This window comes from Amblyomma maculatum, chromosome 3, assembly GCF_055883805.1.
Source record: "Amblyomma maculatum isolate TAMU_Amacu chromosome 3, ASM5588380v1, whole genome shotgun sequence".
Lineage (NCBI taxonomy): Eukaryota > Metazoa > Arthropoda > Arachnida > Ixodida > Ixodidae > Amblyomma > Amblyomma maculatum.
Genome location: NC_139346.1, coordinates 180469893 through 180489339, shown reverse-complemented (window position 1 = coordinate 180489339; position 19447 = coordinate 180469893). Strand labels below are relative to the sequence as shown.

At 43.4% G+C, this 19447-nt stretch overlaps 1 protein-coding gene across 2 annotated transcripts in view; it reads right to left on the bottom strand.

Moving 5' to 3' along the window:
* LOC146197082 (carboxypeptidase D-like) overlaps window positions 1–19447 on the bottom strand; it is a 59520-nt gene that overhangs the window by 7275 nt on the left and 32798 nt on the right. Inside the window, exons 16-25 of one of the 2 annotated variants that reach the window (XM_084598823.1) lie at window positions 19162–19302; window positions 16873–17053; window positions 11242–11440; window positions 9346–9475; window positions 6413–6628; window positions 4912–4976; window positions 4280–4411; window positions 3110–3295; window positions 2360–2462; window positions 1270–1562 (exon numbers count right to left, since the gene is read on the bottom strand). In XM_084598823.1, coding sequence (XP_084454949.1) covers window positions 1270–1562; window positions 2360–2462; window positions 3110–3295; window positions 4280–4411; window positions 4912–4976; window positions 6413–6628; window positions 9346–9475; window positions 11242–11440; window positions 16873–17053; window positions 19162–19302 — 1646 coding nt within the window. The remainder of the gene's footprint in view (window positions 1–1269; window positions 1563–2359; window positions 2463–3109; window positions 3296–4279; window positions 4412–4911; window positions 4977–6412; window positions 6629–9345; window positions 9476–11241; window positions 11441–16872; window positions 17054–19161; window positions 19303–19447) is intronic. The other variant, XM_084598822.1, reaches the window with a different exon arrangement.

The window sequence follows — 19447 nt, the reverse complement described above, 5'->3', positions numbered from 1 at the left end:
GGGGTTTAGGCGGTCAAGGCTAGCCATTGCTCTCTTTCCCAGAAGTAGGCGTCTCCTAATTTCATGGCTGCAGTCTCCTTACGGGGTTATCTTGGAGCCCAAGAGAAAATCTGTACTTACATTATTGTAAGCTGATTCGATTATAAGTTGACCCCCCAAGATCGGATGGCCGAAAAAAAATAAACAGAATGACAGTGCCATGCCTCGGCTTTTGTTGTAAGCTGATCCCCCAGCTTGGATTTTTGAGGCTGAAAAAGCAACTCAACTTGCAATTGCTGAAATGGGTACTTTATGTTACAAGACAATGAAAAAAAAAAAAAAAAAAAAAAAAAAAAAAAAAAAAAAACTAAATTCATTTGGCAGTCAATGGTATCTAAAATGCAAAAATAAAAAAAAAATACAAATAAATAAATAGCATCAATGTTTACATTCCACAACTGCAGTGTTTCACATATTTTTGACACCAAAGTTTGCAAGAACGGGCAGCATAATTTTTACTGAACATGTAATTAACTACTCAAATAAAAAGAAAGTACTAGTAGCTGCCTAACTAGCTACCCTGTTTTGATCCATGGTGTGAAAAATCCAACCCATGATCACTTATGGAAGCTTACTGGCATTAACTGCTGCAACCTCCGTGCAAAAAAGCCGGCATGATAATGGCATAAACTTAAAGCTATCAGGCCTCAAAACCACCCTTTCATTGTTTCTTTATGCATGTCAAGGTTAATCCCATGTAACCAATTTACCTTAGTAGAATCTTCATGATACGATCACAGTTAATTATGCATACTGGGGTGTGACCCAGTCAATGCGCATTGTGCACTATTTCAGATGTTCTGAACCACCTCCTGTGCCACTATGGATGATACAAATGCATGAGCTGTATGCACCCTCTCGAGCATCACTAAGCGTTGCCTGCACATCGGCGATGGCACAATCGCCGTTACTGCAGTACGCACTGCTGCCACAAATAAAATCCTTCAACAATAAAACAGACCAGCATGAATGTATTGCCCATGCTTCTGCATATCAATTTTGTTTCTTCTGAATGATACCAAGTTCGGATGATATGAAGATCTTTTGCGACCGTACGATATTCAAATCACGAGGATCCCGCTCTATCTTAAGGAACACTTAAAGAGAGTGCAGCTTGTGCAGCTCCACCCTTTATACTTGCCAACATGAATTATCAATTAGTAGCATGAAGATGACACCCATCCACGAAAAAAAAAAAAAAAAACAGGCTCCACATAGCCCCAAACTTACTCACTTTGCGCTGCTCTTCCAGTTGCGGGTGTTGTAGATCTCGTCCTCGGAGGAAGTTTCATCATGGTACTCGGCTGCCTTGAGCAACTTGCTGTGCACACCACCACCAGTGCCGCCACCCGAAGCCTTGCGGCTCTTCTGCTGGCTTATGCCGTCGTCATCGTCATCATCGTCAAACAAGGTCCCACCATTGCTTTGCACAGGCATGAAGCCCGCCCGCTCTGGCTGTCGTTGGCTCACCACGACGGCATACAGACACAGGGCTGTCACCATCAGCAGCAGCACGAGAGAACCTGCACCAGGAAGTGTTATAGAGGATGCTTGCAGTCAAGAAGGATGTGAACAAAAACAAACCAAGCAGCCATTCCATATTTCTGAAGAACCAGAAACAGTGCCGTGATGACTGACACGAGAGAAGAAGGACAAGTGCTGACTAACAACTCAAAGTGTATTGAAAAACGTGTATTAATACACTCTCTAAAGCAACCAGGCTTCTGATCATGAGAATTCTCACTCAAACCAACATGTTAACAAGCAAGATACAAAAAACTTAGAGGGCCTTTAGCAACTAAAGTAGTGAAATACGAAAGCCCGAGTGCCGCATTCTGTATGCAACTGGCACTAATCAGTAATTAATTAACTGCAATTAGTATTAGTTAGTCATTAAGTGGGTAATTAAATAAAGAATTGTTCGTTAATTAGACAATGCATTACTTAGTAAGCAATTAGCGATTGTCTAATTATTATTAATTAGTCATTAATTAGTAGTTGATCACTGATTGACATATGGCCATATAAGGCACGCATTCGCGCATACTGTGGTGGCGTTCTGTGATTGGTCGAAACCTCTATGATGTCATCCAGCCTCGGCCAATCAGACTCGCCGCGAAAGCGGGACACATTTTGTCCACGACACCATGAGCCAAAGGAGATACACAAGGTGCTCTGTACCCATGACTTGTAAATATTTGCACCCTTTCATTTGGCTAATCAGTTGTGTATGGAATTATAACACACAGCTAGAATTAGTTATGCTTTGTAGAGACTGGCATTTGTTAGCAAGTAGGAAAGCATGCATCCAGATACTCACCCGTGAGAACAACGAACACATGCTTCGGTAGGCCGGCAATCACAACGTTTTCTTGCAGGAGGAACTCAACAGTTACGGTACGGCCAGGATGAACTTCCACAATCTGTGCAGAAGCGTAAATGGCAAGGATGACACAAGGCATTTTGTTTCTCGTGAATATAACATTCAGATGTGAAACATTACATATTTAGGAGTATACGAATATTGAAACCTTTGAATACGAATTGAATATGGCAAAAAAATGTCGAATATCGAACCAGGTAGAAAAAAAAAAAATGGGTGAAAATAGGCCAAAAGAATGGGGCGCCCAGATAATTTCAGGGTGGTTCTGACGCCGAAACACCACCCTTGGCTATGCTTCTGACGTGGGATATTCGTTAACTGCGAATTTACGTTCACTTATGCCTTTGGTAGCGTAAAGAAACACATCTCTGCATCCTCGATGGTTCGACAACTTTCAAGTAAAGGTGGAACTGAAACCGAAAATTTAACTGAGTCCAGATATGCCAGAACTACTCCGCGTAGTAACACTGTGACGAAACCTCCGTGCCCATAGCCTTGACTGCAGCTTCCTGCAAATAACTGTTCGAGTCTTTAGAACCACCACAGAGCTAGCGCCTAGCCTAAATGATACCCACATGCCAGTGGTATGGTGTCCTGAAAGACACAGAGTTGCACAAAACAAGCCTTAGATAAACATAAGAGAGCTGGAGCCCTGGCTGGAACAGCTTTGGGTTAACAGTGTCGCACCTTTGTCATGGTATAGTAGTTCGGGGCGCTGATGACCACCTGGTAGCTTCCCTCTAGTAGTGGGACCCAAAACTCCCCCAGCTTGGTGCTTGGCCTGCGGAGTGGCTGCCCTTCGATGGTGATGTTGGCACCGGGAATCGGGTCCCGACTCTTGGTGCGAACATAACCCACCAGTCCCTGTGTAGCCTGCAAGCAAAAAAAAATCAGCACAGTTGTCAACATCAATGACCCGTTTTTAATGGCTGTAACCATGCATGGCCTGAAATTTCAGCTAGTCAGAAACATGTGGTCACCACTGCCATGGGAAAATGAGAGGCTGCCCGGACAAAAGTTGCACCGTTAAAATGAAGAAAAGATGGTACCATAAAAGAAGAAGACAACTTTTTCTGGTGCCATAAGCGACCTTATGCCTTCGTTCATAGCCTTGGTAGTTGTTTAATGAATTAGCATGCCATAGTTGTTGCCAAAGTCAGTGAGATGGGCTCGAAGGCAGGTTGAGGCTCCCTGATTTTTCCAACCGACTTCAGATTCTAAGCAATCCCATAAAATATACAAGGAATAGAATATTGTCACGGTGTGAAGTCTCTGATCAGAAGTCACCGCGAGACACAGGAGTAACAGAAGTCACAGTGCGGCAGGAAACTAGCAGGCCCGCTTCGACAGAAGAACTTCAGTTTCTTCGCCTTGAGGAGACGAACGTCGGTTTCTTCGCCTCGAGGAGGCACACGCTCGCGATCAGCACAGAGGGAAGATAAAGAATGCAGCGTGTCAATATTCAGAGTAGTGCTACCAACCAGGATGCAGGCTAGAGCTGGCCCCAGCCATTTCACATTTCCTTCACTAACAGTTCACTAAGTTCAGCCTCTCCAGATCCAGCTGTTCCCACATAAGGAACAGGCCTACAGAAATGCAGTTCAATGCATGGACAGCGTATCCCACCAAAGCAGGTTTACAATGAAGAGGGTTGCAAGTAAAAGCAAGCAAGGCCATCACTCAAGGGCTTGGGCTCCTAATTTTCAATAGTGCATCCACATAAGCACATGTTCACTAACAGCACCAGTGCAGTTGCGAGATTATTGTGTAAAGATTTCGGCCCTAATAATACAGCTTTAAAACAGGCGCCATCAACTTGGCCTGTTGGTTCACCGCTTGTACCAGTTCATTACTGACCTGGAGTAAGTAGTTTAGTATCGACTGCTTGTTTTCAACCCACAAAGTAGAAAACTCGCTTATGTTCGGCGCCTGACAGCAGGAAACGAAGGCAGCTGTCTCGTAGGTTCCAGTGTCCCCGTAGCTGAAGTCCTGTAAGCAAAGGCAAAGAATTAATTTAGCATTACGAAGCTAGCACGCATTTAGTGCACTTAGTTCTTGCGCTCAATCAATCAGTCAAACACAGTTTGATGTAGCCAAAAACAACCTTTTTTTTAAAACAGGAAGCTCACTTTTGTGCCTATCTTCATGCAACCGCGATTGGTCGGTAACTCAAAAGTTAGGATTGTACTGTTGTAAACCCTTCCACTACATCAGACCTGTGGTCAACAGTGTTGCTCTTTCAAATCAAAATTGGCCATTTAATTAGAACAGGTTACAACTGTGCCTAAGCGAGCTTCTTTTTTTTCTTCCCTTAAGCACCGTTTACGTGAATAAGAGAATTCGCAGCACAAATAAAGCAGCTGCATGCTTTAGATCGCAGTGAGCATTTGCTGCACGTAATCGGCATGAAGCCAGTGGTTCATGTGCATGTTGATTGAGCTATCTATAAATACGACGGAGGAGAACATGCTTCTGGTTTCAAAACTTACCAGCACAGATCCATTTAGGTGGCCAAGGTCTGCTGACTCAGACAAAATTCCATCAGATGTGTTATCTGAAAGCCACGAAAGAAAAAAAAGTTCACAACCACATCAAGCATGAAACACAAAAAGCAAACAAGAGTTCACGTGCCCCCAGATACAAACAACAGAATGAAAAAATTGTAGAGGTTCAACTATCCGTGAACCAAGTTTCATGAGCACTAGCCGTCAGCTACAGCTGCAGTCACTGCTGACACCTTGACTAGCTTCTGTGATTGGTAAGTTTTTAGATGACGAGCTAGTCTGACTTCTCATTTTTCAATAGTCTCAGCAGCCTGTCTGCCACGGCTGCAGTTGCTGTCTTTAGTTATCGATATGACATATTTACCGAGGTTAAATGAAGGAGCAGCGCAGATAAAACTTTGTGAAGACGACATTGTCAGTGCACAGTGCAAGAATGTTTTACAGCTGGAAAACCCGGTACTTGGCGCCATCTATGGAAAGCATGAGGTACTAGATGCAGGAATAATGCGGAATAATGCAAAACTTGCAAATGACCGTAGTAGAGCTGATGTTATCAAGAAATTCTGGGGGCAGTTAAGCCACCTTACAAGTTGAATACAAAAGCATTAGAAGACACAATGCAGCTACAAGTTTCTGTACCTCTGTCAGTTCTTTCACCACACAGACAATACTGTCGATGTTATGGTATCTTTATATGCAACATGCTCAAACCTGCTTGCCTCACCCTTTTACAGTTGCATTCTAGCTCCTTGTTTCGCAGAAATGACCTAATTAGGTTACCACCCCCTCGACCAATCAGCAACTAGCAATGTGACCTTGCGATGCTGCCTTCTCAACTCATCAGCGGCTAGTTGCATGATTTGCGACATCATCAATTTCTTTTATCAGCTACTTTTGTGACCAGTACAGCATGCTCAGTACTAGAAGAAAATCATGAGCAAATTAGGTGGGTGAAAACAGAGATCTTCATGCTGTAAAGCATGGGTTCTCAGTCATTTTAGCCTTAGGGAACCTCAACTACTTTAAAAAGGTGTCGAAAAACCCTGCAAGCATTGGCTTCCATCCCAAATGCCCAAAAAGTTCTCCAAGGAACCCTAGGGTCCCACAGAGCCTAGTTTGAGAACCTTTGCTGCAGAGCACTAAAAAAATGGGTATTGTACAAGTGCCATTTGACATATACGCACATAGCTCTAGTGGGTACAAGCTAGATTTCACATCAACTACCAAATGCAAACTTTAAACAAACATTCGCAAATATGAGTGTGCACCAATGCATTAAATGCCTCTATCTCCTATGCTGAGATAATCAAAAAGAGCCTTAACAATTCTAGATAATGAATTTAAATAAGAAATTGCCTTCTTCCAGAAAAAAAAAAAAAAAAAAAAAAGGGACACATTATCAAGCTGAGACCTTCTTATTCAGAAAGCTGTAGTTTTTAAAGCTGGAGAAAGGAAACAACCAACAACCTTGTTTCGTTATACTAACATTTTTTCTTTCCGCAGACAAATGCCCCACCAAGCATCTCGTCATTGTGGTACGTGTATGTCTTAGCAAGTCCGTTGAGCACTGCCGTGTCGATGGCCCCGGCGCTTTTAGGCAGTGCCACTGCCAAGCCGCCGGTCAGTATGTTGAGCGATGTGACAAAGGGGTAGCGCCGCGTCCACTGTTGCACAGCAAGGACTTCGGGACGTGAACTGCTTCCTGAAATGAGTGCCCAAAGTACACAGCTGAACTACAACACGCAACGGAAATGCAACATTTTCACTGCACTAATTGTAGTGCCATACTCGGCTCACCACTAACACTAAATAATGTTAACAAGGTACCAAAGTGCCACCGCCGCAAAACAGAACTTTGTCAGAAAAAGTGTGGAGTGAAAATAAAAAATAAAAAAAGAGCCAAGTCTATTCAAGCACATTCTTTACTCTACGAGCTACATTTCTAGCTAGAGCTTCAGTGTTCATTCTGAAGCATTAGCAACAGAGAAGCGTCTCTACTAGGTCCCACGGGCTCAATTCAATGCAACATTTCTGATCAAGACCTCCATTTCGCCGGGGTGGCGCAGTGGTTACGGCGCTCGACTACTGTTCCCAAGGGCGCGGGATCGAATTCCGGCCTCGGCAGCCGCTTTTCGATGGAAGCAAAAAGCAAGGCACCCACGGCGTCTCTCATAGCCTTAATCGCTTTGGGGCGTTAAACCCGAGAAACCAAACCTAATCAAGACCTCCAATCTATGCAGGCGGTGAGAAAAGTTCTTCAGCATCATTACACAAAAATTTCATGACTAGTATAAAGGTGCCAAAACGACCACGGCAGCCTTTAGCTTTCCAGGGTCTCTAGCTTAACCAGTACACAGCTATCCCAAGCTGACAAGTGGAAACCAGCTTCATAATTCCACATTTGTTTGTCTACATTTCTCTCAGACTCTCCAACAGGTGAGATGTCAGTTTTTGCAGGACAGCTGCGATGCAAGCAGATTGTTCCTTCTAATATGACTAGAAGTGCATAAATATTTGAAAATTTCGAATAGTGAATCAATGATACAATTTTATTCGAAACAATCACATGGAATTCGAATAGGAATCATACAGTATTCTTCTCCAATGACTGTACGAAAAAAAAAAAACAGTGCCCACACCGACACTGCACGCTATTCTGCAGCAATAAGTATGAGTGGGATGAACGGTTAAGAGCTGGTGTGCAGTCCATTTATGTGGTCACACTCATAATCCTCGCATACAACCAGACTGGACGATGCGGCAAGACTTTCAGCAACCTTGCCTTGATGCCTGATCACAGAGGACATGACTCTTTTGTGCTAGTATCATCTGTCCCATGTCCCGAGATGTGACTCCATAGTTTATTCTCTTTCATCACCAATAATAAGAAAAGATACTTTTTCTACACCTTTATTTTGTCGCCCATAACAGAATTCAAGTTGCAGCCCTTTGGTAGAGATTAATGTCGCAGTTTGTAATAGCTATAGCTTTCATTCTAAATTTAGTGCCGTACTGCACAGCACCACTGGTGCTTCAGAGTGTCTCACAATTGCTACTTTAACACAGTTACAGTGAAAGCTCGTTAATTCGAACCTCGATAATTCGAATTTTCGGATAATTCGAACTACACTACTTGGTCCGGCCAAGCTCCATAGAGATCTGTGAATAAAAAAGCCCGTTAATTCGAACGCGAGTCGGTTCCGCTACGGATAATTCAAACTACGCGCCGCCGCGTCTGGGCGGCTTGGCGCACATCAAGCGGCAAAAAAAAAAAAAAAAGAAAAAAAAAGAGTAAAGAAACAGCTTTACGATCGGTAGGCATAATTAGAGGCTGCGCACATCCAAAACGGGGACAGAATAAGGAACCAGGTAAAACCATGGAAGAGTGGGTAAAACTTAAATGGCGCCATGACCGGCGTGGCGGCCGGCGGCGTTGAAGAGAGGGGACGCGGCAAGATCAGTGCATGGCCGCGCGGCGGCGGCTGCCCGCTCTCTCTTCTGCGCAACCTCCGTAGCTCGCATCTAAATACTCGTTAATTCCAACCCTGTTAATTTGGAAATAGGGTTAAGTACTGTCGGCGCGGTCCCAGCCAATGCCTTAAAAGGCTATGATCTCGGACGGGCACTATGGGTTAAACTTTTTTTTTTTTTTTTGCGATAGCAATCCATCCTTCCACCCATCAGTCGTCAACGGAAGCACGCGAGTCAGCTGCGATCATGACGCCGGCTTTTAGGTTCGTTCCGATGATTGGAGTGGCAGTAGACGGCGCCGCCCGCCCAAGTCGCTTATGCATGATAAAGCGAACGTACCGAAAAGGAGGCCTGCACAACCGGACAAGCACTGGCACTTTGCCAAGTTCGCTTTCCTCCCCCCTGCCCGAGCTAAAGTCAAAAGATAAACACGCCATTATTGCCGCGCAGCATTTTGGCGCACTGCCAAGAAATGTGTTGTGGACCGACGCGCTAACGACTGACGCCTTTATTTATTTTTTTTTTTTCCAGATTTGTAGGCACAAATCGGGGCTAGGTGGGTTCATTATGCGAGCCAGTTCGTTACGCGACTAAATACGATACATTTATCGTAGTACAAACGGTTTTGGTCAGTTTTTTCGAGGCCATTCGATAATTCGAACATCAGATAATTCGAACTTTCTTCCCGGTCCCGTGAAGTTCGAATTAACGAGCTTTTACTGTATTTGCAAATGTAGCTCGTGCCAGTGCGAACATTCAATTTACATCCGAATGGATGCAACCACCATTTTATTCGTATTCGACTCAATAGAGAAGCTACACTATTCATATTCAATGCGCTTTGGAAGATGCACTATTTATACGCCTGAAATGTAACACAGACATACAAAAACCATGCATATGCCCATTTTTAGCCAATAACTTTCATTCCTGCAGTCACAGACTCACCATCAAACATATAGAACAAGCTGCCGTCGCCAGCAGTAGATTCGTTCGTGTCACAGTGGCCAATCGAGGAAGTGGTGACACCATCGGGATCAAGCATTGGGGCAATGTGAATTCGTGCAGAAGCCATGATCTGGAATGAAGTGAACCATAACAAGGGTTGGTGCAACGCCAGTAATCGGCACATCGTGTACAGCCCGCCATGACCTGTATACTTACTCAAACGGCACAATCACTAACTCTGTTGGTGAAAAAAAGAACAATGAGAATGAGACACTATATAGTAGTTAATTTAAAAAATGGATCAGTGTAGGCATAAAGCCAGTGCTAGCTAAGGCTGATTTGAGTATCTGCAAGAGCAGAATCCAAAACAAGTGGTTTAAATTATAAATTATGTATAATAAATGCCATTTTTGTAAACCAGCCTACCTGTTTATCCACTTCACCTGATAACCAATAGCCAAAGGAGCTTAAAACAACAAATTTAATGGATACAAGACTGCATTAAAGTTTTGCAAGGTGTTCACGCAGCTCAATTCCGCATTAAAGATCAAATGCAGATTCAGCAAAAAAAGTGAGAACATTGATGCTTTTTCTGCTCTTGGCAACACAGAAAATTGATATGGGTGTGTCCAGATAAGGACGGTAATCGAGGTCCCATGACCATTTTTTTCTTGCAATGGAATGTTTATATTTGGTGGGCAAATGTGCCGACACAAAGGAACGAACCTTAGTCTTCGTCCCCGTTTGTCCGCGCTGTTTTTTGGATGATGTATCCCCAACTCGCCTGCTTAACTATCCTGTTAAATTAAAGGAGTCGAATGTCTGAAAGCTAAGGTTAATTCATGCCAAGCCGTTTTGCACTAGCATTTAAATTCATGACGTAATCGCTAAATAAAACTATTTCGGCATTCAGGCTTCTCTGCAGCACACGGTGACAAACGGGGACACTAGTGATTACGCCATCTCGTGAGATGATGCATTTCCAAAGCGGAAATGTTTGCTCTGAGGAAGAAGACTAACACCAACGAAAGTAAAAGTCGCGAGGCATCGTTTGGCGGCATCGGGTGACGCGCAGAAAGAATTGGGTAAAAGACGTTGAAACTCTAAATGTCACCCATAATAACGTCATTGTCTAGTTTCACCACACTGCTGCAGTGCTGTGAGGAGAAGCCTGAGAATTGTCGTAAATTTAATAGTAGATTACGTCATAACTTTATATGGTAGCGCGAAACCATTTCGTGAGCTTAATCTACAACTTTCATATATTTTAATGGAAACATCTTGGGAAAATGTCAACACAGCTTTTCAGCTTCCCTTTAACATGCATGCAACTTCCTCTTCCTCAGCAAACTGATGTTAAGCTACTCTGTCTGACTGAGCATATTTTTCACACGTTTAATCTCACACTAACCAGCAAATATGAACCCTCTTCTTTTGAAGGAACTGTGCTGCCATATTGTGCAATGCATAGCAAGACCGCCCCGTGGTTGCAGAGATCATGTACTGAATAGGCCAAAATATGCAGAATGCTAATGTCGGGGGAACTTCATTTAGTCATAACTACAGCAAGAGATGCTGTTGGGCTAGTTGGCTTGAATCTTGTAATGTCATGAAAGATTATGCGCTAGAAGGATGACGCAATGATAGCATACGCAACAGGAATAACAGTAGACACGACAGCAGACACGACAGGAGACACATCCGGTCGTGTCAACAGTCGTCATGTCATGCCAGGAGACATGTCCTGTCGTGTCTACTGTCTTCGCATCGTCCTTTTTGCACATAACCTTTCATGAAATCACACGAAACAGCTTCCATAACACAGCTTCAGGACACACATTGCAAAGGTAAAATGTGCGACGCCAAAGCTTGCAACCACAGCTCTTCCTACCGTACCTGTGTGATGAGGCTGTTGTGCTTGTAGCGGGTGGCCAGTGTGTGGGCCAAGTGGAGGAGCATCTCGGTGGCAGCCAGCTGGGATCCCCCTGCCAGGCCAGCCTGCAGCCGGATCTCGGGGACGCCCGGCCGGTGTACCCGGGGAGTGGCACCCAGCACCAGCGCGGGCAGGTCCCGCCCGCCCGCGCTGCTGCCCAGGCTGCACACAAGAGCGCACAAAGAATATGTAGCAACCAAAAATCTGGGAAGGTTCTTGCATTTTTTTCTCGCAAAGTAAGGAGGCAATACGAGGTGCAGTTTAAATACACCAATTACTGCAGTGAAGAGTACTTGAGATAAAGTTGCTGCTGTAAAGGCACTGGCTTAAAATTACCGTATATATCGCCGAAGATAAGTCGACATTCTTTTTCGAAAAATGGATTTCCGTGTTTGGCGGTCAACTTATAATCGGAGTCGTCCGATGCGTGGAGTCGTAAATTCAACCTATATGTGGAATCAAAAGCAGTTTGGCCAAGCTGCGAGTAAAAGCAGTTTGGCCAAGCTGCGAGTAAAACCACTTGTGTTCCAAGCATAGTTCTACAACAGTTGTTGGACATGACATGACATGAAAGTGGGATTAGTAAGAAAGAAACACATCAACGAATTAGCGGTGAGGGGGAGGGCAGAAGAATTCAGGATCTCGCTACAGAATAGGTATTCAGCTCTAACTGAGGATGGAGACATTACCCTAGAGGCAAGGAACAATAATTTCAGAGATATCATTACTGAGTGCGCGGTAGAAGTAGGCGGTAGGATAGTTAGAGAGGATACCGGTAAGCTGTCTAAGGAGACGAAAGATTTGATTAAGAAACGCCAGAGTATGAAAGCTTCCAATCCAACAGACCAGATCGAATTAGCCGAGATATCAAAGCTAATCAATAAGCGCAAGGTGGCCGATATAAGGAAGTATAACATGGAGAAAATTGAGCATGCTGTAAAGAACGGGGGAAGCCTTAAAGCGGTAAAGAAGAAATTGGGCATAGGCAAAAACCAGATATATGCGATAAGGGACAACGCGGGCAACGTCATCACTAATATGGAAAAGATAGTCAAAGTAGCCGAGGAGTTCTATACAGATCTCTACAGTAGCCAAAGTAGTCAGGACCGTAATGAGATTGGCGGTAGGGAAAAACAGTCAGACGTTCCATCAGTGACGAAGGACGAGGTCAAGAAAGCACTAGAAACTATGAAAAGAAGGAAATCAGCTGGAGAGGATCAGATAACTACAGATTTGCTGAAGGACGGGGGGGGGGGGGGGATATCGTGCTAGAAAAACTGGCCACCCTGTATACGCAGTGCCTGGTGTCATCGACGGTACCAGGACCATGGAAGAATGCAAACATTATCCTCATTCACAAGAAAGGGGACTCTGAGGACCTTAAAAATTACAGACCAATCAGCTTACTGTCTGTTACGTATAAGGTATTTACTAAGGTAATCGCTAATAGAATCAGGACAACCTTAGACAGCAATCAAGCAGAGGATCAAGCAGGGTTTCGGAAACGGTACTCTACTATCGATCAAATCCATACCATCAATCAGGTGATAGAAAAATGCTCGGAATATAACCAGCCCTTATACATAGCATTCATTGATTACGAAAAAGCATTTGACTCAGTTGAAACCTCGGCGGTGATGAAGGCATTGCGAAATCAGGGGGCAGACGAGCCGCACGTGAAAGTGCTGGAAGATATATATAGTGGACAGCAACCATAGTTCTGCATAAAGAAAGTAACAAAATTCCCATAAAGAAAGGTGTTAGGCAAGGGGACACAATCTCCCCAGTACTATTCACAGCTTGTTTAGAGGAAGTATTCAGAGACTTGGAATGGGAGCAGTTAGGGATAAGGGTAGATGGAGAATACCTCAGTAATCTGCGATTTGCTGATGACATTGCCTTGCTAAGCAACTCGGGGGATGAACTGCAAATAATGATTGATGACCTAAACAGAAAAAGCAGAAAGGTAGGCTTGAAAATCAATATGCAGAAAACTAAAAATAATGTTCAACAGCCTCGGGAAGGAACAGCAGTTTACAATAGGTAGCAAAGCACTGGAAGTAGTAGGCGAATATGTCTACTTAGGACAGGTAGTAACCGCAGATCCGGACCATGAAAAGGAAATAACAAGAAGAATAAGATTGGGATGGAGTGCATTTGGCAAGCACTCGCAGATTATGACTAGCAACTTACCGGTATCGCTCAAGAGGAAAGTATACAACAGTTGCATCTTACCTGTACTCACCTATGGGGCTGAAACGTGGAGGCTAACCAAGAGAGTTCTACTTAAGGAGGGACATGGGTCTTAAAATTGGTATTGTTATTTATTACCCAAATTTTATGAAACCTCACAGAATTGTTCAGTTTTCTCTACTGATTTCAAATATGCAAACATTTCTCTTCTAGTGCAATTAGTTCCAAAGGTATTAGAGAATTATTGTAATGTCTGCTTAAACAATAGGAAAAAAAATGCTCATCAGAAATTAATTTTTAATATACAGATAGATACTATAAAGTGTAAGGAGTGCAATGTTGGAAGCAGTTTTAAAATTGAGCTAATAATAGAGATTTAGCAGCCCACTGAACTTCGCACTCACAGGGATGGCAATTGTGTAAGGATTTCAAGTTAAGATATAAAAGTTTTACAAGTGAAAATAAAAAATGTGCTTCCAACATTGCATTCCTTATACTTTATAGTATCTACCTGTATATTAAAAATTAATTTCTAATGAGCATTTTTTCCTCTATTGTTTGAGCAGACAATAGCAATAATTTTCTAACACCTTTAGAACTAATTGCCCCAGATGAGAACTTTTTGCATATTTGAAATCAGCAGAAAAAACTGAACATTTCTGTGAGGTTTCATCACACTTTGGCAGTAAATAATAAAGTTAGTTTTAAGACCCATGTCCCCCCTTAAGTTGAGGACAACCCAGAGGGCTATGGAACGAAAAATGGTAGGGGGTAACATTAAGAGATAGAAAGCGTGCAGAGTGGGTCAGAGAAATAACTCAAGTTACCGACATTCTAGTAGAAATTAAGAAGAAGAAATGGACATGGGCAGGACATGTAGTGTGAAGAGAGGATAACCGATGGTCACTGAGGGTAACAAACTGGATTCCAAGGGTAGGAAAGCGTAGCAGGGGGCGGCAGAAAGTTAGGTGGGCGGATGAGATTAAGAAGTTCGCAGGGGTATAAGTGTAAGGAGAATACCTCAGTAATCTGCGATTTACTGATGACATTGCCTTGCTAATTAAGTAACTCGGGGGATGAACTATAATGATTGATGACCTAGACAGGAAAAGTAGAAAGGTAGGCTTAAAAATCAATATGCAGAAAACTAAGGTAACGTTCAAAAGCCTCGGGAAGGAACTGTAGTTTACGTTAGGTAGCGAAGCTCTGGAAGCAGTAGGTGAATATATGTCTACTAAGGACAGGATGTAACCGCAGATCCGGACCATGAAAGGGAAATAACAAGACGAATAAGATTGGGATGGAGCGCATTTGGCGAAGCACTCGCAGATTATGACTAGCAGCTTACCGGTATCGCTCAAGAGGAAAGTATACAACAGTTGCATCTTACCTGTACTCACCTATGGGGCTGAAACGTGGAGGCTAAAGTGTTCTACTTAAGTTGAGAACAACGCAGAGGGCTATGGAACGAAAAATGGTAGGGGTAACATTAAGAGATAGAAAGCGTGCAGAGTGGGTCAGAGAAATAACTCAAGTTACCGACATTCTAGTAGAAATTAAGAAGAAGAAATGGACATGGGCAGGACATGTAGTGTGAAGAGAGGATAACCGATGGTCGCTGAGGGTAACAAACTGGATTCTAAGGGAAGGAAAGCGTAGCAGGAGGCGGCAAAAAGTTAGGTGGGCGGATGAGATTAAGAAGTTCGCAGGGGTCAAGTGGATGCAGCTAGCACAGAACCGGGTTAAGTGGAGAAATATGGGAGAGGCCTTCGCCCTGCAGTGGGTATAATCAGGCTGATGATGATGATGATGATGAAAATGGGTTACTTAAAGAAAAGCAAAATTTTATATAAAGATATGCTCAAAATTGTTTTTTTCATACAACAGAAATGCTTTGCAGAAAAACTGCGAACATTCAAAAATAAAAAAGTGGCAATGCTGTGCCTCAGATCCAATCTAATCCTAAACTAAGTGACCAGTCACACGTCAGAAGCATCATCGCACATTTTTTGCATCAATTGCATCACTTCAGGGTTTCACTTCTCTGGTGCCTGATAGTCGGTAGTGAGTGTCATTTGTGTGCCCGACAGACCCAACATGGCACCACAACCTCAGCAAAAATACAGCGTGACTTTCAAGCAGTAAGTAATCCGCTATGCAGAATTGGAAAACGACATTGCAACAGAACGAAAGATTGATAGTTTGATGAGTGGAAAAAGTATGAGGTATGGGAGCACGCAAAGAAGATATTTGGCTGAGCTACACGCCGTTCCTTTCGTGGACTGAAGTCTGGACGATAATACCCTGTCGTTGAAGATGCGGTTCGAGAGTGGGTTCACGAACAAAGGATCAAGAACCTGAGTGTCTTCTACAGTGACATTGAAATTAAAGCATGTGGTGTCATGAAGATGTGCATCTCGCGCACTGGCCATGGGTAACAAATTTTATGGGGCACAACGGCTGGACCCTAATGAGATGCACAACTGTATGCCAGAAATTACCTGAAGCATATGAAGAGAAGAAGGCAATGAAGAAAAAGAAGATGACAACGAATCAAAAGGAGAAGGTGGCAAATCAAAAGCAGAGTCTCGTGTATAAATAAACGCCTCTGTATCACTCTTCTGAAGAACGTATTGGCGATCTATGGTCACAGCATGATTAAGTGTCGACCTATATTCGGGGCCAACCTTTTTTTTTGCTAAGATTTCACGACTTGGAGGGTCGACTTACAATCGAAGCATCGGCATATCAGGTATTATTATTATTACTGCACAAATTTTCCCTTTAATGTAAGTTAAAAAATAAGCTCAGCTCTTTGCTGTATTCTAACAGGTCTCAATATCGAGGCCCATGCATCCATGCTTAGATCAGGTGAACAGCTTTGGCAGTAGCCCGGACTGCCACCTAACCAACGTTAACGAGTCCCAACACACTTAATGAAAGGAGAGGGCACTATACATGTGCTTGCGACAGCTTTTACCACCGCTGATCCCTGTTTAGCGAAGCGACGGTTTCTTGTTTAAAGGAAAAAGCAGCAAAGACAATGAGCTACATATTATTATATTCTTGTACCATGGCAAGCAGTACATTTCTTCAACAGCTCATAGATGCCGTATGCACAAACCCAGAGGAACCATTGCGAAAACCATTCCATTTGAAACTACTATAACTGAAACTGTCATGTGGTGATGCATCCTAAATATTCACACATTCTTGAACAGAGCTCTTAACAGTACTCGCTAGATAAAAATACCATTCCATTTATGACAACACCTGTTTGCCTGATGTGACACCCTCATGACCTCCTGGGAGAACCGAAGTGAATGCACTAATTGAAGTGGCCCTGTCACTTGTGTGAAAAATTGCACAAGCATAACCACAGCATTGTTCCAGTCACTTGCCTGTAGAGGTAGGTGGTGTTGGGATACTTGTGGGCGATGTATCTGAGCAGCTGCAAGGCCTCGGAGTAGCCGTGGTACTTGCGCTCGTATGTGTCCGGCTCAAGCACCAGCACAAGGCTGGTCCCCTCGCCCGGCAACACCGTCACCCGCTCCACCCTCATCTCAAACTCGGACGCAGATGCTGCGGAGAGAAGAAAGCACAACAACGCGAGTCAGCATCGGGTATTGGGAAACCACAACACAACATCTGTTCATGCCACAATGACGGGCAACTAGGTGAGGAAACTAGCAAGCGAGCGTTACAGGGTAGTAGTTGATTCTGACTGAAGACAGTAAAAGCCTGCCCTTGCTAAGCGGTAGCCATATGACAGCCAATTTACCGTCTCAGCCTAAAATGTAACACAGAACAGGCGATGCACTCGTTTGGCACACCATCGTGCCAGCATACATGCACAAGAATTTCATGCACAAACTTTAGCATGCTTGCAATGCTGAAGCCTTTTACGGTTAAAATTTCTTGACAAGTTCTGAAACGATCAACGGCAATTTATCTGCCCACTACACAGCCACTAAATAGCACTACATTTACACACAGACTACACATAGACTGAAATGTAGATTTCACTTACTTTCAACACCACCACCAGTGCTGCATGTTTTGAAAGATGATGAAGTTTGTGTTTAGTATTCACACCTGGCACACTATCACTACATCACTTTCTACAGCGCTTGTGCTTCAGCATGAATTCTTTGTACGCTCCACACAACCTTTGATCATCAGGGGAATGCATTGTGTCTGGTGTGCGGAAATATCACTTCCTCTGTGAAGGGCACTGTGTAAACTAATTTCCACAAAGATGATACAACATTGTTTAATAAAAAGCCGGCATCAGCATTTAGGGTGACATGTAGACAGTTTTTCCCAAGCGTTCTCAAGGATTTCACATGAAGCTAATGAAGAGCGCGTCACCATTTAATGCACGGCGATAAGTGCACTATGTACATGTAGTGTTCTTGGAATGAGCGGATGACAGTATTGAGCATGCAGATGAGCAAATGAACACAGGTATGTAGCTAAAAAACCTGTGGTTTATTGCTATAAAAAAATAAATTACGCCAAAGCCACAATAACAAGCATAATGTAAAGGGCTGCTGCTATAAACAGTCCAGGAGGAGGCATGTGCAAGCGGCCGCTAAAATCACGAATAGAGTCCATTCTTTCAAGTGAAGAACTTGAAGTCCGCATAAAATGCAGACTGGGAGAGCTGAAACAACACAAAAGGGCATGACACCCTGGTCTTGCAACACACACAGACATACGTGGGTGACAAAGAGAGACAAAACCAACAACACGAAAACTGCCAACAACGATAGCGGTCTTTGTCTCGGCTGTTTCGTGAACAGGTATCCCAAATTCAGCTAATTCCACGAACTGGTTCTCCACCTATTAAGTGGCTCATGCTTTGGCTACACAAAACTTAACAAACCTGCGTGATTGGCCCTGTGAAAACAGCCCAACAAAGCATCGGTGAAAGATGCCTGCTCTTGAAGGTGAAGAAAGGTAGGATCCACCCAATCCACCTATATTTATGAGCAACCCGTCACCTTCACAGCAAAGGCAAATCCACCATGGAAAAATAACCACACTGAAGTAGGCCCTCTAATCCTGCTTCTCAGTAATGTGCTTGTGAGATAAACAGCGTTACTTCCTTGCTCAGCATAAACAGTGATCTTTTTCTTCTTCTTTTTTTTTTTTGTCCCAGACAAAAAGGAAAATAGGTAGACCTAAGCTTTAGAAATGCAAAATACCAAATATAATGCCCAAAATGGCCATTCTGTTACATTTTAAGCCCACTTTGTTGACATGAAGTGCCGTAATGAATACAAGAAAGCAAGACCTCATTCGTTTATAAGGGCCCTATTTATGGCCACAGTATACCATTTGGCCACGCGCATCTGTTTTATAAGAAAACAAGTGGTGAGAAATTCGCCATGACCATGACTGTCCGCTACCCAAAAAATGCCCTCACATTTATTGAAGCACTTCACAAAATTTGGCGCCCTTTAACGTCAATCGATGAACGATGCAAGTGATCCAACAGTCAACTAGACCAGATCGGAGAGCTCTTCTTAAGTTCTGCCAAACAGCTAGCAAGGCATGTTGCCTTTTGACAAATTTTGGCACGAGCCTGGTTCATAGAAGTTTGGCAAAACAGAACACTTCTATAGTTTTCCTCATGCATCGTATCAAGGGCACAAGAAAGATTGGACCAACTATCCTATTCTTACCTGTAAGCACCACCTTTCCAGGAGGTACAGCAAGGCAAAAAGCACCGTTGGTTGGTTCGACTGGACGTTTGCTTGTATGAACGCCGATGGTTGATTTAACAAGCGTGGTTCCATACTCATCGGTAACACTGCCATGGATATCTAGAGAACACACACGCAGAAGAACAAAGCCAGAATGGTCCTTTATCAGCAATTTCAGAAAAACTGCACCAAAAAAACACTTTTAGACAGACCACGGGCTAAAAGGCCATTTTGTTGTAACCTATAACTTCCACTGCCTTTACAA